Raw genomic sequence first — 27,760 nt, 5'->3', positions numbered from 1 at the left:
ACCTGTTCACCATCCGACTGATTACGTCATTCACTGTAACAATATCTCAGTTCAAACCTGTTCACCATCCGACTGATTACGTCATTCACTGTAACAATATCTCAGTTCAAACCTTTTCACCATCCGACTGATTACGTCATTCACTGTAACAATATCTCAGTTCAAACCTGTTCACCATCCGACTGATTACGTCATTCACTGTAACAATATCTCAGTTCAAACCTGTTCACCATCCGACTGATTACGTCATTCACTGTAACAATATCTCAGTTCAAACCTGTTCACCATCCGACTGATTACGTCATTCACTGTAACAATATCTCAGTTCAAACCTTTTCACCATCCGACTGATTACGTCATTCACTGTAACAATATCTCAGTTCAAACCTGTTCACCATCCGACTGATTACGTAATTCACTGTAACAATATCTCAGTTCAAACTTTTTCACCATCCGACTGATTACGTCATTCACTGTAACAATATCTCAGTTCAAACCTGTTCACCATCCGACTGATTACGTCATTCACTGTAACAATATCTCAGTTCAAACCTGTTCACCATCCGACTGATTACGTCATTCACTGTAACAATATCTCAGTTCAAACCTGTTCACCATCCGACTGATTACGTCATTCACTGTAACAATATCTCAGTTCAAACCTTTTCACCATCCGACTGATTACGTCATTCACTGTAACAATATCTCAGTTCAAACCTGTTCACCATCCGACTGATTACGTCATTCACTGTAACAATATCTCAGTTCAAACCTGTTCACCATCCGACTGATTACGTCATTCACTGTAACAATATCTCAGTTCAAACCTGTTCACCATCCGACTGATTACGTCATTCACTGTAACAATATCTCAGTTCAAACGTGTTCACCATCCGACTGATTACGTCATTCACTGTAACAATATCTCAGTTCAAACCTGTTCACCATCCGACTGATTACGTCATTCACTGTAACAATATCTCAGTTCAAACCTGTTCACCATCCGACTGATTACGTCATTCACTGTAACAATATCTCAGTTCAAACCTGTTCACCATCCGACTGATTACGTCATTCACTGTAACAATATCTCAGTTCAAACCTGTTCACCATCCGACTGATTACGTCATTCACTGTAACAATATCTCAGTTCAAACCTGTTCACCATCCGACTGATTACGTCATTCACTGTAACAATATCTCAGTTCAAACCTGTTCACCATCCGACTGATTACGTCATTCACTGTAACAATATCTCAGTTCAAACCTTTTCACCATCCGACTGATTACGTCATTCACTGTAACAATATCTCAGTTCAAACCTGTTCACCATCCGACTGATTACGTAATTCACTGTAACAATATCTCAGTTCAAACCTTTTCACCATCCGACTGATTACGTCATTCACTGTAACAATATCTCAGTTCAAACCTGTTCACCATCCGACTGATTACGTCATTCACTGTAACAATATCTCAGTTCAAACCTGTTCACCATCCGACTGATTACGTCATTCACTGTAACAATATCTCAGTTCAAACCTGTTCACCATCCGACTGATTACGTCATTCACTGTAACAATATCTCAGTTCAAACCTGTTCACCATCCGACTGATTACGTCATTCACTGTAACAATATCTCAGTTCAAACCTTTTCACCATCCGACTGATTACGTCATTCACTGTAACAATATCTCAGTTCAAACCTGTTCACCATCCGACTGATGACGTCATTCACTGTAACAATATCTCAGTTCAAACCTGTTCACCATCCGACTGATTACGTCATTCACTGTAACAATATCTCAGTTCAAACCTGTTCACCATCCGACTGATTACGTCATTCACTGTAACAATATCTCAGTTCAAACGTGTTCACCATCCGACTGATTACGTCATTCACTGTAACAATATCTCAGTTCAAACCTGTTCACCATCCGACTGATTACGTCATTCACTGTAACAATATCTCAGTTCAAACCTTTTCACCATCCGACTGATTACGTAATTCACTGTAACAATATCTCAGTTCAAACCTGTTCACCATCCGACTGATTACGTCATTCACTGTAACAATATCTCAGTTCAAACCTGTTCACCATCCGACTGATTACGTCATTCACTGTAACAATATCTCAGTTCAAACCTGTTCACCATCCGACTGATTATGGCATTCACTGTAACAATATCTCAGTTCAAACCTGTTCACCATCCGACTGATTACGTCATTCACTGTAACAATATCTCAGTTCAAACCTGTTCACCATCCGACTGATTACGTCATTCACTGTAACAATATCTCAGTTCAAACCTTTTCACCATCCGACTGATTACGTCATTCACTGTAACAATATCTCAGTTCAAACCTGTTCACCATCCGACTGATTACGTCATTCACTGTAACAATATCTCAGTTCAAACCTGTTCACCATCCGACTGATTACGTCATTCACTGTAACAATATCTCAGTTCAAACCTGTTCACCATCCGACTGATTACGTCATTCACTGTAACAATATCTCAGTTCAAACCTGTTCACCATCCGACTGATTACGTCATTCACTGTAACAATATCTCAGTTCAAACCTGTTCACCATCCGACTGATGACGTCATTCACTGTAACAATATCTCAGTTCAAACCTGTTCACCATCCGACTGATTACGTAATTCACTGTAACAATAAATATCATGCAAAAGAACTTGCACCCGCGATAACAAAAATATTTAACTTGTCCCTCAAATCTGGACCCCCCCCCCCCCCCCCCCGGATGATTGGACACACGCAAACATAAAAAAATGTTAATGCAGTAAACAGGTTGTAGCAAACAACAGGCCTGTATCTTTGACATGTGTGTATAAAATGTTGGAACACAATATAGTATGCCATCATATTATTGAAACCAACACTATATATTAACATCTCTACAACGTGGGATCGTATGGAAACCAATTGATCATAATTATGTATGAACTTGTCAAATATTTTGACAACAAAATACAAACTGACGTGAACATCTTAGCACTTGTCACCGTCCCGCACATTAGAATTACTCTATAAAATAGAAAGTTACGACATAAAAGGTCATATCCACAAATGGCAGCAGCCTCTTATGGTTCTCACACTACTATGTTATGACGATCGACCCAATCAGCAAAGTCCGGCCCGCATTCGTGCACCGTCGCGAACCCGCCGGGTAGCATCGTCACAACACACCGTTTGACTAGATGGCGTACATCATTTCTGACACAAAGAACACAGCAAGTTATCGTCAATGGTGTATTGTCATCGTCCGGGACTGTTCGAGGTCCGATTCTTTTCCTCTGTCGCATACATGACCTTCCCCAAAGCTGTAGTATCTCAAACAAGGCCATTTGCAGATTCAACAACTCTCTCCGCCCTCGAATACAAATACTCAGATCTGAGTCAACTTCGAAAAATATTCAGATTCAGATTTTAAAAATCAACAAAAAGTCATTGAAAAAAAAACACAAGAAGATAACTGGCTTGTTACAAGTTGTAGCATCGCCCTGAAATGCTGAATATGTGTGTTGACCGCGACCCTGGGCTGTGATACTGTGATGTTTGCATCAGTTAAATCGTTTCTCAACCATCTTTTAGTCTGAGTTACAGAACCGTGAAGTCAGTGATTTCACGGCGGGTAAATCTTAAATCTTGAGTGCATTCCTTATTATTTTTCATTCTTTGCGACGCATAACTGTGAACTTTTCATCAAAATAATTTTATTGGTTATATTTTTATTTTATAAAAGTATGTTTATAATAACATTTTGAAAACTGATTTCTCAAATATAATGAGTGATATCCAGGGACGGCTGGTAATAATGGGCAGGGTGGGCAAATACCAGCCTGTTTTTTTCAAGTTATATGCTGTATTACCAGGTCTGAAATAATCAAATTTAAAATAGATAATTTCAAAAGTTACTGCTTAAACTTGATACTTCGTACTGAAATCAATTTGTGTGTATTTTTGATAGATTGCGAATCACCATGCATCCCGTAATGCATAAACCAGGATACGCTCCTGTTCTTTTTTATCACCCCCCCCCCCCTCCCCAACCACTCCACTCCGCCCACATCGTCATCTCATCGTCACGTCGCCTGACGGTGAACTAACTCCGATTTTTGCTGTCTGGCCTCTCTAGTACTAGGTCGGGCTAATTCAAATGAGCCCACCTTTTTAACCAGTGAAAACTATCGCCCTGTCTCTAATCTTCCTTTTCTCTCTAAGATCTTAGAAAAGCTTGTTTTGAAACAATTACTGTCGCATCTTAAAAATAATTGTCTTGAAGAAAAATTTCAGTCTGCTTATAGGCAACATCATTCGACGGAAACCGCACTTGTTAGGGTTGTTAATGATCTCCTCTCTGTTATAGACAATGGTTCATGTTCTTTGCTGAATTTGCTTGACCTATCGTCTGCTTTTGATACTATTGATCACAATCTTCTTCTCAAACGTCTTGAAATTACTTATGGCGTGTCTGGTGCAGCGCTTGATTGGTTTAGGTCATATTTGTTTAATCGTAAACAGATTATTACGGTGGATGAATATAGATCGGAGGAAATCTTTCTTGATTGTGGGGTTCCCCAGGGTTCAGTACTTGGACCCGTTCTTTTTGTTTTGTACGTTGGCCCTCTGTCTAAAATCATCAGAAGTTTTGGTCTGTCTTACCATCAATACGCTGATGATACGCAATTGTACTGCGTTTCCAATATGAGAAATTTACAAGAAGTATCAGCCAATAGTAAAAATTGTATCCAATGAACAATGGATGAATGAGAACAGACTGAAACTGTATGATGATAAGACGGAGGTGCTGTATGTGGGGAACAGGAAGTGGAAAAGTGAAACAGATTTGAAGTTGGGGGATGCCTCTATTCAAATTGTTGACAAAGTGAAAAACCTTGGCACATTCTTAGACTCTGGACTGTCGATGGAGCATCAGGTTAATAATTTGGTTAGATCTCTCTTTTTCCAACTAAAAAAGATTGCTTCCATTAGACGGTTCATATCTGAGGATGTGACCAAGCACCTGGTTGTGTCCCTCGTACTATCGAAATTGGATTATTGTAATGCTCTGTTGTTTGGCGTTTCGCAATACAATCTGAAACGTCTTCAGATTGTCCAAAACAGCGCTGCCAGACTAGTATTTATGAAGCGTAGGTGCGACTCTGCCGGACCTCTACTTCATGACCTGCATTGGCTGCCTGTTGAGAAAAGAATTAAATTCAAAGCTTGTGTTTTAGTGTATCGTTGTCTTGAAGGTACTGCCCCTTCCTACCTTTCAGAACTAATTGAAAGATATTCAAAACCCCGCCCCTTACGTTCGGCCAGTGATTCCACAAAACTAGTTGTCCCTCGAATTCGGAAAAATGCTGGAATGAGATCCTTTTCTCATTTCGGACCCTCTATTTGGAACGCCTTACCGCAGAGCATTCGTGAAAAAGAATCTTTGTCTATTTTTAAACGTTCGCTTAAAACATATTTGTTTCGATTTTAGTAGATGGTATGAGAAGCAAGATAGGTTTGGTTTGTGTTGTGTGTTGTGTTGTGTGTGTGTATGTGTGTGTGTGTGTGTGTGTGCTTGTGTGTGTGAATGAGTATGTTTCAGCCAAAGTAATTTGTAATTTAAGCGCTTAGAGTCTGGTGTCTTGGAGTTATAGCGCTATATAAGTTTTCAGCATTATTATTATTATTATTATTATTATTAAAACTAAATAGAGATTTTGGCAAACGAACTTTTTCTTATTTATTTACTTACGTGTGCTGGTACCATTGATGTAATGACTTTGGGAATGTTCCAGTATTGAATTAAATTTATTAATTGACTAATTTTATATCAATTTAGTATTAATTTGTGTTGTTTTTATATATTTGTTTATCCATTTAAACTTTTTTTTTTTCTCGTTTTCTTTAGTGCTTCTCAAAACTCATTTATTTTAATTGTTTTCTTATTTGTTTTTTGTTGTTGTTGTTGTTTTTGTTGTTTTTGGGGTTTTTTTGTTTTTTTTTTAACAAATTAATTTGTTAGTTCTTTTTTTTTTAATTCTTAAAGTAATTACCGCTGTATTTTTATTGCCAGACAAAATAATTTTGCAAAACAATGTAATTTTCTATTGTATTCCCTCTAATAAAACAAAACACTTTTATTCAAAGTCACGACTAAATAAATATATAAAATACAACCACCATTTTGGTTTTCTCAACAATTGAATTAGTATACGAGAAATACTCTTCTGAGAAAGGAGAGAGTTGAATTCTAACTAAGTTATAGAGGAAATACGGAAGGGTGGACAGATTCCTTACTTGCCCGTCCTGAAGCTAATACATACATAAGATAGTTCGCGATGAAGAGGCGGAAGCTCGGGGTTGGTTGGGTAAGGAGTAAAGATAACACGGTCGTTATTGTTATAGTCTAACGAATGCATGAGGAGAAATTGGTAACATTATTTTGTCTTAATTGTATTGTATGAAGTATTGGCGAAAGCCTAAGATTAAATAAACGTTGTTTTTGTTTGTCTTATTTTGACTCTGGAACTGATACTGATACTTGTCATAGCAGACCTGCCTACTTGAAATTGGAAAATAAAAATCGTAGTTTTCAGGGTTAATAAAATGGTAGATATTTTAACTATCCTTTAAAAAAATCACCGGAATTTTCGTCTGTTTTGATAGATATCAAATTTTTAAAAACGAGAAAAAATGATTGGAAACGTAATAATGATGGTGATGGTGGTAGTGATAGTGGTAGCGGTGGTGGTAGTAGTAATGATGGTGGTGGTAGTAATGATGATGGTAATATTATTATTGTTATTATTATTATTATTATCATTATTATTATTATTATTATTATTATTATTATTATTATTATTATTATTATTATTATTATTATTATTATTATTATTATTATTATTATTATTATTATTATTGTTATTATTGTTATTATTGTTATTATTATTATTATTATTATTATTATTATTATTATTATTATTATTATTATTATTATTATTATTATTATTATTATTATTATTATTATTATTATTATTATTATTATTATTATTATCATTATTATTATTAGTTTTATTATTATTATTATTATTATTATTATTATTATTATTATTATTATTATTATTATTATTATTATTATTATTATTATTATCATTGTTATTATTATTGTATGTATTGGTGGTATTTCTATTGTTGTATTTTTTTGTGGTTATTAATCGTATCAGTTTATTATTTGGTTCCATTTACCATTTTTTTTCCACTTTCATGTATGTTGTCATCAAATTGTATGATTTATTGTCGAAAGCCTAAGATTGAATAAACTTTGTAATATCGTATGGTAACCATCATTGTCGACGACATCGTCGTTGTCATCATAATCATCATCATCATCATCATCATCATCATCATCATCATCATCATCATCTTCATCATTAACAACAACAACAATATTAACAAGTACTACAATAGCAATAAAAACAATATCAATATCATCATAAAATTTCCGTCATCGTCTCCACAACTATCATTCTAACCAACAGCACCACCAAAACCACTACCATAATTACATCCTCCTCCACCACCACCACCACCACCGCCGCTACCACTATTCCAACCACTACCACCACCGGCACGATCATTCTAATCATCAAGACAGCAGTGAAATGCAATTTGAGCTCTGAATGAAACTCGAGTCATATCGCTGTTGTTGCTTCTCGATTAAAACTTTAAGGTTACTACATACTACTGAAAACCAGTAATGTAACAGAAATATTAATCTGGCCGTTGAGGGATTAAAGCAAATCTTTAATTTACGAGTGAACGAAATGGACTTGTATTGTCAAGGTGTTGTCGCATTATGTCTCGTCGCTTTATTTTTTAGTGGTATTCTCTTTCGTGATTCATTTTTGATTACGTTTGGAATAATTAAAATCTACTGGTATTGTCATTTCATTGTGAATGTGATTATTTGTGGTTGAAATATTATTTTTTAAAGGTGAAAAAAAATAATAATTTAAAAAAAATTAATTAAAAAATAAATAAACAAATAAATAACTTTAAAAAAAATAAAAAGATAAATTTAAAAACATAAATAAATAAGTAAAATAAAATAAAAAATAAAAATAAATTTAAAAAAAAAAAAAAAAATATATATATATATATAATATATATATATATATATATATATATATATATATATATATATATATATATATATATATATATATATATATATATATATGACCGAATCATCTTTGCCCCACCACTGTAAATAGGCTAGAACCGCCACTGGTGATATCTCGTTATCCAAACGATATATTTCCTCCGTTGATAAAGCAGACGCATGTGCAATGCTATGTTGACGTTCTCTCTGTAACGGCATGTAATACCTTGCAGGGTTCGGTTGAAGGATTAGCTCACGGCGAAACAAAAAAAGGAACTCCTAGTGCTGTCTGATATTATGTTCTGATGATCAAAAATACCATCTTTTCCTAAATGATCACTGCAGTCGTGAATTCATTGCAATATAATACTTTTTACACCTTATCGAGTAAGGACGACGTGTACATATATGCAGGTCTGACATCCGAACCCGATTAAGGACCTAGTTTAACATTGTTGTAATGGAAAATATTTTGCATCATTTTCTTTAGATCTTCATCACAACGAGCCCATACTGAATTGGATTATCTGAGCTGCAAATAAGTGCACATCGGTTCAGAATAAATATCAAATAATTCTGGCTATGGATTTATTAAATAGCGCTATGTGACGCTATAAAAAATAACTCATATATGAATCCAAACCCTTGAAAAAAGTGCCATTATATATCGCACTTTGGTCAATGATGAAAAAAAAAAGTATAGTCTTGTTGTTGTTTGCCACTTAGATTACCATGGTTTAAGGTCATGATGACATAAGTTGTCACTACTATTTCCACTATCCGGATGTCTTTGTAATTCGGACAAAAGGTTGGGAACGCAGGTGGTCGGACTATAGGCCGCCACTGTAATTTGGCTTATTTGGCTCATATCTTTGATCCGTGCAAAGTTTTTATCAGATCGGTGACCTTCCTTGAACACCAATTCAAACTTTGTCACGAAAGAGTTCAAGTTGTTGCCCTATCGAAACGATGGCGAACTTGTTCTTTCGTTCGTGTAGTTGCAGGATAGCCGAGAAATTGGCATCACAGCAAACAGTGAAGGTGAGCACTTGTACTTTAAAAAGAAGAGAATGGATCGTAAGGTGGGGTATCTTGCCCCCCGATTTATTGTTGAAGATCCCGGGACCAACGCACGTAACGTACGGTAACAGTGCAGGATCTCACCTCGAACTCTAGATTTTTTAGACGTCTAGATCTCTAGCAGAGAAGTCCCCAAGCCCCCCAAAAAAGCCTCTTCCTCTCCTCACTTCTGTTTACTTGATAGTGTTAGTCTTTAGTATTCAGTTTATGGATTTTTCATCGAGTATTACAAATCTCGACCCCCCCCTCTCCTCTCTCTCTCTCTCTCCTCTCTCTCTCTCTCTCTCTCTCTCTCTCTCTCTCTCTCTCTCTCTCACACACACACACACATTCGTCATCGAGAATCTATACGCTGTGTCTACGTACAGTTTAGTGAGCAGCAGCCGTGGGAGTCAAATTGTGACCCAACTCGCCCATAAGAAAGTTATGACTGGAAATTGCGTTCGCTTTTACTAAAAGTAAAAGTTTTAGAGGGGTTCAAAAGATGCATAACTTCGTTATAAAGAGGAATATCGCAGATATCTTGGTATCATTATTTTCGTTACCAACCGGGCACCTAGCCTCAGGATCTACGTACACGGTAACAGTAACATACATGGTAACCTTGAATCTCGCCTTTAATGGATTATATTGTATTGATTGATTTTTAAAAAAAATAACACACAGTAAATCAGGAGGAAAAAGTAGTGGCTTATAGTCCGGAAAATATGGTTCTATTACTTACAAATGTTATTACTTGTAAATGAACTCAAAAATCTTCTTTTTTTTTTAATTATTTTTATTTGAGCAGGCTTTACCAGTATGTTCCAATCTGTTGGTTCCAAAAAGTTACGGGATTCAAGAGCCGTCCCGACGGAATCTGTCGCTCCATGAGCACATGTCCATGGAGTTGTTGCGAGATGCCGGCGTTGCTGTCCCCAGGTTCAGAGTGGCCGAGTCTGCCAATCAGGTCTTCAAAGATGCTACAGAAATTGGTAACTGTCGTTTGTTTTATATGTGTGTGTGTGTGTGTGAGTGTGTGGGATTGAGGGGAGTCAGCTGGAACCACGTAGAATGCTCGACAGTTTCTTGGAGTGAAATATTTATTTATTTATTCTCACCTTGGTTTTTTTTACATATTCTCCAACAATGTGTTTCGTCTCGTGTTATTAAGAACTTATCATTTGACCATATATATATAGAATATAATGTATTGTTAAATGATGCGTTCAAACAACATTGGAGGAAACATCGTTGTTGGAGAACCTCCTCCTCTTATTTGCAAAATTTCTCAAAACCAGAAAATCCATTTTTTCTTTAATAATGGCCCTGCTAAAATGCTCTCTCTGTTTGAATGACTTTTTATTTATCAAAATTTGGGAATGTGTGCAATTAAGTGGAGAGAAGTGTATTTCACATCTTTCCTGTCACTTCTGGAAGGTACCTGTTGGATGAAATTTTATATGTTGAAGTCTACCCAATTAAAACGTAGAATACGTATAAATAGAAAACAAAGATGTGATAGGACCATTGAGGTTTTCTGATACGAGTGTTAACAGTTGAAAAGTCCTGGGTTCGAGCCTCACTCAAAAGGCTCTTTACTCACATTCTCCCACCGCACTCAGGTGTAAAATGAGTATCTGGCCATTGACAGCGATATTCTGTCTGAAAAAATTGTAATATCACCTAACAGGTGTCATGTCTCGTCTTTAGTGGATATTGCGCTATATAAAAAAAGCTGAAGCTTAAGTTCTATTCTTGTTTGTGAATGACTGACAGCAGTCCACAGCTTTTAGCAGCTTGGTATCGTTTACATCAGAGTCATTATTTGGGTTTTAACACTTTATGAAGTTCTTGTTTAGTCCCCTGAAAAAAAAGCTAGTTCCAAGGTTCCAAGACTCAGTGCTGATGGTTTTCCTCGGATCCGCGGAAATCCGCGACTTATGTGTCAGAGGAAAAATTTCCTCCTTTAAAAAATGACATTATCCTCAATCAAATTTTTTGGCTCTGAGAGATTTGATGTGTGGTGGAACAAACTGGTGCAGTTTCCCCACCATAAAGAAAACAGCTAGAGTAATTTATCATCTCAATGGCTCTAAAAGTGGGGGTTGGTGAAGTAAACATGTGGTGTAAAGAAAACCATTCATAATTTTCCTCCTTTTTCCCTTTTTGTCACCATCAGCACTGAAGACTAATATTTCAGTTCAATTTAACTCACTCAATCCAAGATATTTTTGCTACTTTTCAAAATTAGAAAAAAAATGTTTTAAAAATGAGCATGTATATAGATAGTTTTATTCAACTACCACTAACATGTAAAATTTAAAAACATTAGCTTTGATACTACGCCTATAATTTGTCTCAGAAAAATGTAATAAATGGGCATGTGGTAAAAATAACCCCGGGTAAACTACGGATATAGTCGGTGTTAGGGTTGAGTGAGTTAACTACGGATATAGTCGGTGTTAGGGTTGAGTGAGTTAACTACGGATATAGTCGGTGTTAGGGTTGAGTGAGTAAACTACGGATATAGTCGGTGTTAGGGTTGAGTGAGTTACTACGGATATAGTCGGTGTTAGGGTTGAGTGAGTTTAACTACGGATATAGTCGGTGTTAGGGTTGAGTGAGTTAAACTACGGATATAGTCGGTGTTAGGGTTGAGTGAGTTTAACTACGGATATAGTCGGTGTGAGGGTGAGTGAGTAACTACGGATATAGTCGGTGTTAGGGGTTGAGTGAGTTAAACTACGGATATAGTCGGTGTTAGGGTTGAGTGAGTTAACTACGGATATAGTCGGTGTTAGGGTTGAGTGAGTTAACTACGGATATAGTCGGTGTTAGGGTTGAGTGAGTAAACTACGGATATAGTCGGTGTTAGGGTTGAGTGAGTAAACTACGGATATAGTCGGTGTTAGGGTTGAGTGAGTTAACTACGGATATAGTCGGTGTTAGGGTTGAGTGAGTTAAGCATTTAAGTTAATATCCAAGTCCGTCTGACATTTTACTGTGTGACGTCACTCATTGGTATCTAATTCAAATTATTTTCTCATTTCCCACCCTCAGCTGAGCTGACAGGTAGTCCTGATGTTGTGGTCAAGGCCCAGGTCTTGGCTGGAGGTCGAGGCAAAGGATCATGGGACAGTGGCTTGAAGGGAGGGGTCAAACTTGTCTACTCGTAAGTCCATCAACTGATTTTGGTCTGTTTTTTCTTTTGTATGTTTATTTTCGTCTTCTATTTATTTGTTATTTTTTGGGGTGGAGGGTTTTCTTTTTTTTGTGTTTTTTTTAATTTGTTTTTTATTTGTGTGTGTTTTTGGTATTTTGTTTTGTTTGATTTCTTGTTTATTTGTTGTTGTTTTTTGGGTTTTGTTTTGTTTTTGTTTGTTTTCTCTTTGTGGGAGGGGGGATGGGGGGGGGGGGGGGGGAGGAGTGATGTCTCAGTGCCAGAACTCCTGCTCAACAAGCAAAGGAACTGGTATTGTTTCCTGGTGCATTGACCCCATTATATAGCGCAATATCCATTAAGCGTACTCAAAGCGTTTTACACATGAAGTAACATGTAACATGTAGAATGAGACATGATGCCTGTTAGTCAATAATACCCTTTCTTTCAGACAGAGACAATGCTATTAACAGCCAGGTATTCATTTTACACCTTAGAGAATGCGAGTAAAGAGCCTTTTCCAAGGACTCACCTATGCACTGAGAGAGGCTCGAACTCGGGACCTTCTGATCCGAAAGCGAGTGTCATACCACTAGACTAAATAGCCACAATAGACTAGCTTCCTACCCATAGGCTGGTAAACCACTGTTACTTTTCTGTTTCAAGTTTCAGAAACTGGGAAAAGCTTTTGCCTTATGAGCCTGATGACCTGATGAAGGTCTTTTTTATTGTTCTTTTTTTGTCAATAACTTCATGTTGCTGACGAGTGTTGTGCTTTAAAATGGGGTTAATATGAAAGGAAGTATGAATGCATTGTGTTTTGTATTAATATTATTATTATTATTATTATTATTATTATTATTATTATTATTATTATTATTATATTATTATTATTTATTATTATTATTATTATTATTATTATTATTATTATTATTATTATTATTATTATTATTATTATTATTATTATTATTATTATTTTTATATATATTATTATTATTATTATTATTATTATTATTATTATTATTATTATTATTATTATTATTTTTATTATTATTATTATTATTATTATTATATTATTATTATTATTATATTATTATATATTATTAATTGTATATATAATATATTATTACTATTATCTATTATTGCTTTATTTTATCATTATAGAGGTTTATTCGAAGCAATCACATGGAGACATTGTGATTTTCTATCATAGTTACACGACTGCAGCCAGGGAGATTTGTACAAGTATTTTGAAGCTTTTACCATACAACGGGCAGCCATACCGGATGAACAGTCTATGGTGGTGGGGGCTCTACTTCGGTGACTCTTCATCTCGCCTTCCTGAGTAGCTTTGGTATCTTCTCTCTCTCTCTCTCTCTCTCTTCCTCCTCTCTCTCTCTTATCTCTCTCTCTCTCTCTCTCTTTTCTCTCTCTCTCTCTCTCTCTCTCTCTCTCTCTCTCTCTCTCTCTCTCTCTTTCTTTCTTTCTTTCTCTCTATCTCTTTCTCCTTTACCTATCAAGTATTTCTCATTCTTCGTTAACGTTATTTTTCAGGGACCAGTTTTAGTTGGCAGTGCATTCGGTGGTGTCAACATAGAGGAGGTAGCAGCGGAAAACCCCAGTGCCATAATAAAGGAACCAGTGGACATTGAGAAAGGCCTGAGCAAGGAGCAAGCGTCCTATGTGGCCAAAGAAATGGGTTTCTCAGATAGCTCAATTGAGGCAGTAAGTTTTTTTTTATTATCCACCACCTTCCTCCACCATCGAGGCATTCAAACAGGAAGACAATGCGACTATGTGGTCTACTGGTATGACACTCGCTATCGGATTGGAAGGTCCTGGGTTCGGGCCTTGCTCGCTCAGCGCATAATTGAGTCTCACATTCTCTTACTGTACTCAGGTGTAAAATGAGTATCCGGCCGTTAACAGCGTTGTCTCTGTCCGAAAAATAAAATTGTAATATCGTCTAAAAGGCATCATGTCCTGTCCTACATGTTAAATGGTGCTGTTGGTCAGGGACCCCTTGTAAAGCACTTTGAGCGTGTTTATTGCGCTATGTTTAAAAAAAGCTCTAAAAAGCTATTAAAAAAATATAAGGGGGAAAGAAGAAAATGTTACAATTGATTCAAATGACAGAAATTTATTGATTATATAAATGCAACTCTTCATTTTCAAGTAGAAACCAGAATTAATCTGAAAATTGGCCCCTCGCCAAATTCATGAATCAGCTGTTAACCACTAAATCTATTTTTTTTTTAATCACAAAATTATAACACGTTTTCTGCGTTTCCACGGTAAACAGCTGATCCTTGAATATGGTTTTCATGGTCCACTGCTGATCCATGACGGTGGGCGAGGGGCCAATTTTCAGATTAATTCTGGTTTCATGTTAATATGACAGTAGAGAAGTTCCTATTTCTGTGATGGTAATAATGATAACATTTGAGGGACATGGAAACATCAGATTGATTACTACAATTCTATCAGTTGATTTTGGATTTCAAGGTTTTCACAATAAATATATTTTGGTTTTAGTACTTAAGATTTGCATCTAACCATATTTACACTGTCAGTATTCTCAGATCATATTTATGCTTTATCTGTGTATTGTATTGATTCAATTCAATTTATATATAATTGATTAATTGAAGGAAATGTTTTTTTTAAATAACACATTCAACCAGCTAGTGATATACCCGTAATGAAAAAAAAAAAAGAATTAACTTGATTATTAAGTTGCTTTATGCTGAAAACACCAAAGAAAAGAAAGAAAAATCTATCTCTGGTGACGAAAGGGTTCACATTGTAGTATCTTTAGAATTATGAAATATCATCATTTAATGGGAATAATCTCAGTTGGTTTGTTCCCTTTATGGCAGTATGAAGAAAAGCAACAACAACAAAAACCCCAAAAAAGCAGTAAATCAGAGCTGCCCACTTGATATTGAGTGTCAAAGATTCGTCCTTTCCAGGGGGTGGAAATAAATAAAATCCACTTTAAATGCTTTAGAAATAAATAATTTGCCATCAGAATGATCCAAAAATGCTCCAAAGTCCTGAATAATATAGGTTCTGCGGAACTAAAATTTCCTTTTCAACAAGATTTGTCGAGTCAAACGAGGAGAATCCAATTCTATAGCTGGAGCCAGACATTCGTATTTCTACTCATTGTTTGTCGTGTGTACAACAAGGCAGGTCTGAGTAAAGGATTAAGAAACGGTGCAGACGATACAATTTTATCTGTGACACGTTTCCCCGCTCCATTTCCTTCATATCTTGTTTACACAACTTTTATGTTTTGGCTTTTATTTGTTCTTTGTTTTGTCTTCATTTGCTCAGGCTGCGAATTATATGATGAAGATGTACAACGACGTTTTTCTTAAATACGACGCCACAATGTTGGAAATTAACCCCATGACAGAAAACAGCAACGGTGAAGGTGTGTTCGAAAGTGACCATTTGTTCTCGTCGTTATTTTGTTATAGTTTACATTAAGAATTTAGATTTGTCTGAGGTTCATATAAAAAAAAAAATAGCTGAAAAAATTAACTTGCTGCCTATTTATGTTTTGTTCTTTGCCGGCAATAATATCCGCTTGGGTTAAATAGAATTTCCTTGTGCTTGTCATGTCTCGACTTACTTGTTTTCATTTCATCTTCATGCGTTGTTTGGGTTTGGTTGTTTTTTTACAGAATTAACTGTACATCAAGTCATTTCAATCATATATATATATATATATATATATATATATATATATATATATATATATATATATATATATATATATATATATATATATATATATATATATATATATATATATTATTTTAATTTTATCATATTTTTTATTTTCAGTTTTCTGTATGGATGCAAAGATTAACTTTGATGATAACGCAGCCTATCGTCAAAAAGACATCTTCTCTAAGCGAGACTGGACACAGGAGGATGAGAGAGATCACCAAGCATCGAAAGCAGATCTTAATTACATAGCACTGGACGGCAGCATTGGCTGTCTGGGTGAGTAATGTCTGTCCGTGACTAAAGGTAATCAAGGTTCTCCAGTCTGAGATAGACGAAGGATAAGGCATTGCATTTTGAACAAACGCAGGTTTTGGGTTGGAGTCACACTGTTAACCTCTCTTATTTACCTTAAACACATTACAACACGTTGATAGCATGAGACACCTTGGAGTAACACATTACAACACGTTGATAGCATGAGACACCTTGGAGTAACACATTACAACACGTTGATAGCATGAGACACCTTAGAGAGTAACACATTACAACACGTTGATAGCATGAGACACCTTGGAGTAACACATTACAACACGTTGATAGCATGAGACACCTTAGAGTAACACATAACAACACGTTGATAGCATCAGGCACCTTAGAGAGTAACACATTACAACACGTTGATAGCATCACACACCTTGGAGTAACACATTACAACAAGTTGATAGCATGAGACACCTTGGACTAACACATTACAACACGTTGATAGCATGACACACCTTAGAGAGTAACACATTACAACACGTTGATAGCATGACACACCTTAGAGAGTAACACATTACAACACACTGATCGCATCATACACCTTGGAGTAACACATTACAACACGTTGATAGCATCAGGCACCTTAGAGAGTAACACATTACAACACGTTGATAGCATCACACACCTTAGAGTAACACATTACAACATGTTGATAGCATGACACACCTTAGAGAGTAACACATTACAACACACTGATCGCATCACACACCTTGGAGTAACACATTACAACACGTTGATAGCATCAGGCACCTTAGAGAGTAGCACATTACAACACGTTGATAGCATCACACACCTTAGAGTAACACATTACAACACGTTGATAGCATGACACACCTTAGAGTAACACATTACAACACGTTGATAGCATGACACACCTTAGAGAGTAACACATTACAACACGTTGATAGCATGACACACCTTAGAGAGTAACACATTACAACACGTTGATAGCATGACACTCCTTAGAGAGTAACACATTACAACACGTTGATAGCATGACACACCTTAGAGAGTAACACATTACAACACGTTGATAGCATCACACAAGTTAAAGAAGTCAATTCCAAATGCCTGGGATGTGCATACCCGCCATTCCTTCCGCTTCCTATTTTCTCTTTTACCTTTTCCACTATTCTGTCTCTACAATTCTGATTGTCAATAATGATGATAATGGTCAATAATGATGATAATGGTCAGTAATGATGATAGTGGTCAATAATGATGATAATGGTCAATAATGTTGATAATGGTCAATAATGATGATAATGGTCAATAATGATGATAATGGTCAATAATGATGATAATGATCAATAATGATGATAATGGTCAATAATGATGATAATGGTCAATAATGATGATAATGGTCAATAATGATGATAATGGTCAATAATGATGATAATGGTCAATAATGATGATAATGGTCAATAATGATGATAATGGTCAATAATGATGATAGTGGTCAATAATGATGATAATGGTCAATAATGATGATAGTGGTCAATAATGATGATAGTGGTCATAATGATGATAATGGTCAATAATGATGATAATGGTCAATAATGATGATAATGGTCAATAATGATGATAATGGTCAATAATGATGATAGTGGTCAATAATGATGATAATGGTCAGAAGAAAAAAATGAGGGGGTTTAAAAGGTAATTTTTAAAAGTTTTATTTTTAATGATTGCTAAAGGGAGCTAAGTTAAAGTTTTGGGAGATGATTTTTTTTTTCCTTATAAATCATCTCTCTGTTTTGTATTGTTGTATTTGTTAATTTAAATGTATAATATAATCATTTGAGGGAGTGTGTTCCTCTTAGTGGGAGACTGTGCATGTGTCTGGATGAGATTTTTACGTAATCTCAAACTATGCACATTGATGGTATGCTCTTGGAATCTACATCCGTTTCCTATTTGAACCAATTTCCCTTTGTCTTCCTATTTTTATGTGCTTTTAAATCTAAATCTATAATTTTTTGCTATCCCATTTCCTCCCTTTTGACTGGTGCTGAAACGACCTGAATTTGTCGTAAAACCCTGAAAAACAGACAAACAGTAGATGATTCACAGAATGACATATCTTGTTTTGTTTTTTGTTTTGTTTTTTTACCAGTCAATGGAGCCGGCCTTGCCATGGCCACTATGGACATCATCCAGCTCCACGGAGGAACCCCGGCCAACTTCCTGGATGTGGGTGGAGGGGCCACTGCCGGCCAAGTCACAGAAGCCTTTAAACTCATCACATCAGACAAAAACGTTAGTAGAGTGTATCACGTGTTTACAATCCTAGCACATTTTTTTTTTTAGCGTGTTCTGCTGTAGTATAGCTTTTACAACTTTTTTTTTCTTTTCAACATAATCTTTTCTTTTAATTGTAAGTAATTTTCTCATATTAAACCAGTATCCTGTTCAATTCCGAGAGAAAAATAAGGCACAAGCAATCATGTTCATTTTTTAATCTGAGTAAAATGGTTTGGATTTGTTTTTTGTTTGTTATTTGTTTTTTTAAAAAATCTTTTTGTATATCCTGATAGCTCAGTTGGTAGAGCACTCGCTTCACATACAAAGGAAAAACAGGAATTAATCCCATGTGAATTTGAAATTTATTTTTTCTGACCCTTCTGTCCACCCAGTAGTGATATTGGGTAGCTTGATTTGTTAGATCAGGCAGAAAGTACTTTGTGATAGGTGAGCGTCCAATCCAAATGGTAGCAAGCTATTGCTACTATCCATTGTACGCTATAGAAACAGGAATAAAGTCCGGCTCTGTGGATATTATGGCTCTGAAGAACTACTTTTTCTACCAATGATTTATTTATTCATTCGTTCGTTTGTTTGCTTTTTTTCTCCACTCCTGTTGATATGTTTGTCCCTGAAGTCTTCCTGTTCTCTCATTCACACTTTTGGGTTTTGTCAAATGTTCATGCAGGTCAACGCCATCTTGGTGAACATATTTGGTGGCATCATGCGTTGTGATGTCATTGCCAAAGGGATTGTGGCCGCTGTGGAGGAATTGTCAATGAAGGTCCCGATCGTCGTCAGATTGCAAGGTAATGCGTTGTGCTACTCATAAATCCTCGTAAGGCCGTTGTTTTTTAATAACACAGTGTATGCAGTGACACACAAATAGCACAGACTACTTACTGTGTTTTTTTAATAAAACGGCAGATTTTTCAGATTTGAGGGTGGGAGGAGGTGAAGGGAGAAATAAATCAACTCAACAGAGAGGGTACAAGAATTGCCCAACGCCAAGCCAGCGTGTCGTAAAAGGCGACTAATGGTGTGTGATTCTCTCTTTTTGAGTCACCTGGTCCTCCAGGTTGGGGGTTGTCGAAGGGTTAACACCCCTTCCGTGAAACTCAAACCGTTACAGAAATGCAGGCGGACAAATCAAATCCTATTTTTAGCTTGGGCGACCAGAGTTTCTGCAATGACAGAATTTATGAAGGACAACAGACAAAGCCAAAAGTATACAGAGAAGTAGCAAAGACTATGAAAAATGTTTTTTTCTCTTTTTGAGGAAAATTTTTGTCTGAAATCAAAGCCCTATCTCCACTGAGTAAAAATGTTTTTGAATTTTGAAAATCCATTCATAAATAAAAAAGTTATGCAGTTTCAAAGGTGTCATTTATTTGGATGACCCGCAAAGAGGAAAAAAACGTGAAAATATGGGACGCTTTTTCTGCATTTTTTTCGACCTTTGGTTGTATCTTGCGTAATAAGTGGATTAAAAGATTGAAATTTGGCAATTTTATGGCAAATTTGATAGAGAATATGATGAAAACATTAGAAGAGTTCTAACTTATATATAAACACACACACACACACGCACACACACAGAGAGATTGCGTACGTAAACAAAAGAAGTATAGAAGGAAAAGAGAAATTGGACAAGGGGACAAAGGTTACTGATAGAACGTGACTTGGAACACAAAAATTAAACCCATGCTGAGATTGTAGATCATATTGCAATCGAAAACTTTTAACATTAAAATTTCTTAAATTCTTGTAAATTAAACAGTCAAATTATCAGCTGTTTATTGAACCCAAACGCAATGGCAGACCATAAACACCCCTCTGCCAGTGAGACCGCGCAAACATTTTGACTAGTCATGAACTTTAAAACGAGGTCAACCAATCAGAAAGCGCTTTGCCACGACTCGCGCAGCCGCTGTTTGGTGCCAAATCGTTTTGAACTTGTGATTCGGGCTGTAGGGGGGCAAAATGGCTTTGTCTTTTACGAATGAAGAGCAAATTAGGATGGTGTTTTGAAAAATACTGGAAAAGTACTTGTCATATTCATATGAAATTTTACAACCAAAAAGAAGAAATGTTCATGTATTACCTTGTCAGCGACAAAACCTACACGCCCGGTAGTTTTAGAAATATTTTACTCCAAAGATTAAAAATCTATTTTTAACGGTCTTCTGGTAATCGTACAAGTTTTGTCGCTTGACATAATCTAAAATGACCTTTTTTCTAACTGTGCCAACTTTCAGTCATATTCATCGATAAACAGCGTCGTAATTAATTTTTTAAAATAGCATATACCAAACGGCTTCGTCCCATATTTTGTCGCGAATTTGGGCACTTCGTGAGCGAAAAAGAGGCCCAAAGATTTGTGCGGGATAGTCCTTGCTAAGCGAAGTGATAAGACGTGGAACCAGATAAAAAATTTAGCTCAGGGTAGAGAAGGATGGAAACTGTTTGTCTGTGGCCTATACTTTGACCCAGGGTGAAAAAGGCAATGATGATGAAATATAAAGAAGGCAATTGGTTGTTGGATAGGAAATATTAGGAAGTAGGTCGTGGTGATTTGGGCAGTGCTCATGCCCAACTTTAATAGAATCCTATTATTGTGGTTAGATGACTGTGGGTAAGGCATTTCTGAAAATGGTGAGGAAAGAGAGAGGGGACAAGTAGGCTATCTGGGGACAAGTGGGCTATCTGGGGACAAGTGGGCTATCTGGGGACAAGTGGGCTATCTGGGGACACGTGGGCTATCTGGGAACACGTGGGCTATCTGGGGACTAGTGGACGATCTGGGGACACATGGGCTATCTGGGGACACGTGGGCTATCTGGGGACACGTGGGTTATCTGGGGACAAGTAGGCTATCTGGATACACGTGGGCTATCTGGGGACAAGTGGGCTATCTGGGGACAAGTAGGCTATCTGGGGACACGTGGACTATCTGGGGACACGTGGTCTATCTGGGGACACGTGGGCTATCTGGGGACACGTGGGCTGTCTGGGGACACGTGGGCTATCTGGGGACACGTGGGCTATCTGGGGACACGTGGGCTATCTGGGGACACGTGGGCTATCTGGGGACAAGTGGGCTATCTGGGGACAAGTAGGCTATCTGGGGACACGTGGGCTATCTGGGGACACAGAGGCTATCTGGGGAAAAGTGGGCTATAGGGGACAAGTAGGATATCTGGGGACAAGTAGGCTATCTGGGGACAAGTGGGCTATCTGGGGACAAGTTGGCTATCTGGGGACAAGTAGGCTATCTGGGGACAAGTAGGCTATCTGGGGACACGTGGGCTATCTGGGGACAAGTAGGCTATCTGGGGATTAGATGGTGTCTACTAGTGAGCAACACACCACAACACTGTAATTCCAGCCCTATGTGGATAGGTTTTAGTAATTAATGAGTTGGTCACCAATCAAGGGATTGAATTTTGTAGCAAATACATTCTCTGGATCCCCCATATTTTGTCCATTCATGTCACCATCTCGTCCCTGCAGGTACCCGTGTCGATAACGCCAAGGCCATCATTGCTGCTAGTGGGTTGAAGATCTTGGCGTGTGATAATTTGGATGAAGCTGCTATTATGGTGAGTTCTTTTGGAATTCCTCACAAGCCTAGTGAACAGTGACAGTGGTCCTGACAGTGTCAATATAATAGATTCGTTCTTGACTGTATAATGACTTACAGTGGTCCTGACAGTGTCAATATAATAGATTCATTCTTGACTGTACAGTGACTTACAGTGGTCCTGACAGTGTCAATATAATAGATTCATTCTTGACTGTACAATGACTTACAGTGGTCCTGACAGTGTCAATATAATAGATTCGTTCTTGACTGTACAATGACTTACAGTGGTCCTGACAGTGTCAATATAATAGATTCGTTCTTGACTGTACAATGACTTACAGTGGTCCTGACAGTGTCAATATAATAGATTCATTCTTGACTGTACAATGCACAGCATCATATTTTCGACTCTGAGCGCTACTTCAATCGCCTTACATCAGGCTGACCACCTGATACCCGATACCCTTGCTCTCGGGAAAAACGTAATTAACCGTGACACGATAGGTATGCAAGCCGGACGTTGGCGTGGCATGCGCGTGTGGTGCAACACTGTGATGCAATTATTTGCTTTGAAAACCCTTCTTTTGCCCCCTTCCCCCCACCAAACCTTCAGAACGATTCATTTTATTTTCATTATTCATGTTATCACCAAGTTCAGATTTGTTTCTGTGTAATTTTTATTGTTTCTTGGTTTTCAACTTGGAAAATAATATTAGTTAAAATACGACTGCTTATCGCTCTTGGAATGATATCAAATTTGATGTGAGTGATGTGATAAATTTAATTAATAACTCTGGTTTGGATCCATGAAGTTTTATTTTTTTTCGTGATTCCCTATTTTGAAGTCTTTGTCTTTAATATAAGTTTTAGAATAAGTTCGCGATATGAGCGATTTAGGGATAAATGTTAAATATTCACATTTGTGCTCAAATGTATTATCTCAATGTGTTCTCGGGGAGGTGGGTAGGGGGCCTGTGACAGGCTTGGAACAGTAGTAGTAGTAGTAGTAGTAGTAGTAGTAGTAGTAATAGTAGTAGTAGTAGTAGTAGTAGTAGTAGTAATAGCAGTACTAGCAGTAGTAGTAGTAGTAGTAGTAGTAGTAGTAGTAGTAGTAATAGTAGTAGTAGCAGTATTAGTAGTAGTAGTAGTCGTAGCAGTAGTAGTAGTATTAGTAATAGTAATGATAGTAGTGATAGTAGTAGTAGTGGCGGTGGTGGTAGTAGTAGTAGTAGTAGTAGTAGTAGTAGTAGTAGTAGTAGTTTTAGTAGTAGTTATGTTTAAAATTTCATATTTGGATTATTGAAAATCATTTGTATAAAGTAAGATTTTATAAAATTGACAATTCCAAGATTATTGTGAAGCTAGCTTCAGTAAACCTCTATGCAGACTTTCAAAAAATTCAGTAATGGGATATAGATAACTACTTCAAGAGCATTTTTTGGATTAACTATGAACTTCGCAAGAGAAATTGAGGGTGAGTTATAATTGTAATAGTTTTAAGAGTAATATAAAACAAAAAAATCAGATGTCCACGGATTCATTGTCTTGTAATCGACACTTTAATTGAAAAGTGTTAATGATAATCAGTTTAAAAAATGACCTACATTTGTTTCGTTCTAACTATCATTCCATCATTCATAGACTACTGAAACTTGTCATGTCACAACCATACATCATTACTAACAGTTTCCACCCTACATGCTTTCAATGGCATGTTTTGATTTAACGGGAATGCCCAACTGTTGATTGCATACAATTACTATAACATGCATGTCCAGCAAGCGCGCCGTTCGTTTTCTCGCCGAAACTGGGTGAGTCATCACCTGGCACATCTGGCATTGCTTTACCGCGGTAGGGCTGTGGGGAGGCCGCGGTATTAAAGTATCACAATTTGGACACTGTGAATGACTTACATTGGTCCTGACAGTATCAATATAATAGATTCATTCTTGACTGTACAATGACTTACAGTGGTCCTGACAGTGTCAATATAATAGATTCGTTCTTGACTGTACAATGACTTACAGTGGTCCTGACATTATCAATATAATAGATTCATTCTTGACTGTACAATGACTTACAGTGGTCCTGACAGTGTCAATATAATAGATTCATTCTTGACTGTACAATGACTTACAGTGGTCCTGACAGTGTCAATATAATAGATTCATTCTTGACTGTACAATGACTTACAGTGGTCCTGACAGTGTCAATATAATAGATTCATTCTTGACTGTACAATGACTTACAGTAGTCCTGACAGTGTCCATAGATTCATTCTTGACTGTACAATGACTTACAGTGGTCCTGACAGTGTAAATATAATAGATTCATTCTTGACTGTACAATGACTTACAGTAGTCCTGACAGTGTCCATAGATTCATTCTTGACTGTACAATGACTTACAGTAGTCCTGACAGTGTCCATAGATTCATTCTTGACTGTACACGACTTACTGCCATCGCCATTCAGTATTATGTAGGTTTTGAACTACTTGCAAAAAATTTAATTATATATAATGTCGAATTTTACCTCAATCATTATACTTGCTGTTGATGAGATAAACGAATGAGATAATGTGGCAGTGGCGTTGTTGAGATGAGTGAAGTCATCTTAACAACGCCACTACCACATTATCTCAATCATCTGTCGTGTTTTATTCATCCTGTTTTGTTGATAAATGGGAAACCCGAAACGTCCATTTTGTCTGTTTTCGTATATCAAGGCGGGATGGGGTTTTTGTTTTTTTTTTTTTGTTTTTTTTAATTTTGTTTTTCTTTATTGCCTTGTCTGGCACTATTTCAAAGTAAAAAACAAAAATGAATATAAAACAGCTTTTAAAAAAAGAACAAAATACCAAACACGGAACGTTTCGGGCCCACAACCCTTCTTCAGCCAACAACAAAAAACAATAAAGACATAAATACATGACTAAATTCCAGGGAGACATCTATGTATTTATGTCCTTATTGTTTTTTGTTGTTGTGTTGTTGGCTGAAGAAGTGTTTTGAGCCCGAAACGTTCTGTGTTTGGTATTTTGTTCTTTTCTGAAGCTGTTCTATTCGTTTTTGTTTATGACTTTTTACAGTCTACAGCTTGTAGCAGCCTAGTATCACTTTGACTTTATATCATACACTCTTTGTCAAATCTTTATCCTACAACTCTCATTGGTCACTTGGATCGTTAATGTTCTAAGTGAAATGTCTTAAGATCGAGTGACGCCTTATTTTATTGGAGAGACTTTTTGGTATTTGTTACTGTCTGATGATTTTTGAAAAAGATAGTAGCCATAGTTGGTAGGGAGGTACATGCTGTGTCTTCTATCGTCCTATGTCTGGGTGGGATCCTGACCTCCCATAGTTGGCAGGGAGGTACATGCTGTTCTCTTCTAGTTTACTCCTATCAATATGTTTATCCTACACCCCATAGGGGGAATGTGTTTCTATCTATGCTGGTGGATCTGCCCCTAGTTGCAGAGGTACATGCTGTTCTTCTATCCATGTCGGACGACTATATGAGTATTGTCTTGCTGTGGGTGATGCCTGTGGGAGGGTACATGCTGGTCTCTATCCCTATGTCTGGTGGTTCCTGACCTCCCATAGTGGAGGAGTACATGCTGTGTCTTCTACCCTATGTCGGGGGTCTGACCTCCAAGGGCAGGAGTACATGCTGTGTCTTCTATCCCCCCATACCCGTTTTCCAATTGTTTCCTGTCGTTGTCTTGGAATAAGAATAAGATTACTTAGTTTTGTCCTGACCCTGGCCAGAGTTTCTTGGCTGGGAGGGAAACAGTCGAATGTATAGTTATAGTTTTTGGAGATTGTATTTTTTTCCTTGTAAATCATGTCTGTTATGCATTTTATTATGTTTAGTTTACATATTATATTATATGATTTGTAAACATTTGAGTGTATTCCTCTTAGTGGGGGACCTGTGCTTGTGTCTGGATGAGACTTTTAGGTGACCTCAAACTAAGTGCTTTGATAGTGTGATTTTGGAATCTACATCTGTTTCCTATTTGAACCAATTCATCTTTTTCTTACTTTCTCTGAGTGCTTTAATTGTAATTCTAGAACTTTTTACTATCCCATTTTCTTCCTTTTTACTGGCGCTGATATGACTTTAATGTGTTGCAAGCGCCGTAAAAACAAAACAAAAACAAACCGCCAGGTAGATTTGTGTGACACAAATTAGACGCCTTTCAATTTTACGACATTCAGCACACGAAGGGATGATCACCATCTGTAAATTAACCAACCAAAACTTCCTTTCACCAAATTTCAAATGGCTAAGCCAAAATAGGTAACAAAGTACCTTCAATCTAGATGTAACTTAATTTAACTACGTTTTGAATGCCAACTAAATCCGTCTTATTCTTCAACTATTCATTGTCCATTTCAGGTGGTGAAACTGTCCAACATTGTAGAACTAGCCAAGGAAGCAAGCGTGGATGTCAAGTTTGAAATACCTTTGTAAAAAAGCTTATTATTTTTATTATTATTATTATTATTATTATTATTATTATTATTATTATTATTATTATTATTATTATTATTATTATTATTATTATTATTATATTATTTATATATTATTATTGTTAACGTTGATATCCTCATGATTATAATGCACCTCTTTGTAGATGTGACTGGTTTCGTTCACTGTAACAAAATGTTGTATTGTCCTCATAGTATATCTTTTTTGTTTTTTCCTCGTCTAAGGTAATGACTAAATGGAAAGTTTTCTTTGTTATAATTGATAGGTCTCTTTTATTATTCCCCCCCCCCCCCCCCCCCCTGGTGATCGAAATACTTTTCCATCTAATGCTTGATTTATCGACAGGTTTATAATGTTCTATTTCTGTCTGCCCAAATTTTCTCCACTCTTTTGTGTCTCTTCATCATCAGTCTTGCTGTATTTAACATACAAACTTGAACTTCACTATCTTTCTATTTTCACAGCGCTTATAATGCAGGAATGTATTACTTGCTCAATCAAAAGAGAACAAAAGCAAACAAATGTTTAAATATCTCCCTTTAGTTTCAGCATTGAATTATGTAACTACCTCATCTGGTTGAATACTCTTCAAATATAAATAAATAAAATTCCCTTTATTGGTCCACAAGGGGAAATTTGTCTTGAGGGTATATTCCAAGGGAAGACTGGACTGGCCCAAGCATCAGGCACCATGCAGCGCCGGGAAGTGTGCAAGGTAGTGGTGTCTTGCACAAGGCTGCACAGCACGGCCTGGATTCGAACTTGGAATCGTCTTGGAATGAAGCAAAAGACCATTCCTCTGTGCCATGCGACCCGGAACAACAGCCAGAGTAGATGATTTGTTTCTGAGATGAGTCATTACTGCTCCAACTTGCCTTGACAAAGGAAAAGAAAGAAAAAAAAATGCCTCACTAATTAATGACTTTAATTGATTGAAGTGTTAGTTAGTTATTTAATCAT

General features: G+C 36.6%; 1 protein-coding gene across 1 annotated transcript in view; it reads left to right on the top strand.

Annotated features, from left to right (window-relative positions):
• Positions 1-9,109: 9,109 nt before the first annotated feature.
• The window catches only part of LOC144980683 (succinate--CoA ligase [ADP-forming] subunit beta, mitochondrial-like), a 38,791-nt gene continuing 20,140 nt past the window's right edge, over positions 9,110-27,760 (top strand). Inside the window, exons 1-11 of the mRNA XM_078928362.1 lie at positions 9,110-9,232; positions 10,062-10,245; positions 12,314-12,425; positions 13,080-13,131; positions 13,935-14,138; positions 15,753-15,852; positions 16,269-16,430; positions 18,592-18,734; positions 19,408-19,528; positions 22,233-22,321; positions 26,708-26,778. Coding sequence (XP_078784488.1) covers positions 9,161-9,232; positions 10,062-10,245; positions 12,314-12,425; positions 13,080-13,131; positions 13,935-14,138; positions 15,753-15,852; positions 16,269-16,430; positions 18,592-18,734; positions 19,408-19,528; positions 22,233-22,321; positions 26,708-26,778 — 1,310 coding nt within the window. The 5' untranslated portion in view covers positions 9,110-9,160. The remainder of the gene's footprint in view (positions 9,233-10,061; positions 10,246-12,313; positions 12,426-13,079; positions 13,132-13,934; positions 14,139-15,752; positions 15,853-16,268; positions 16,431-18,591; positions 18,735-19,407; positions 19,529-22,232; positions 22,322-26,707; positions 26,779-27,760) is intronic.

Source organism: Berghia stephanieae, chromosome 10, assembly GCF_034508935.2.
Source record: "Berghia stephanieae isolate SIO BIC M18660-M18661 chromosome 10, UCSD_Bste_1.3, whole genome shotgun sequence".
NCBI lineage: Eukaryota > Metazoa > Mollusca > Gastropoda > Nudibranchia > Aeolidiidae > Berghia > Berghia stephanieae.
Note: the sequence above shows the minus strand (reverse complement) of the source record. Positions and strands in the feature narration are given on the sequence as shown.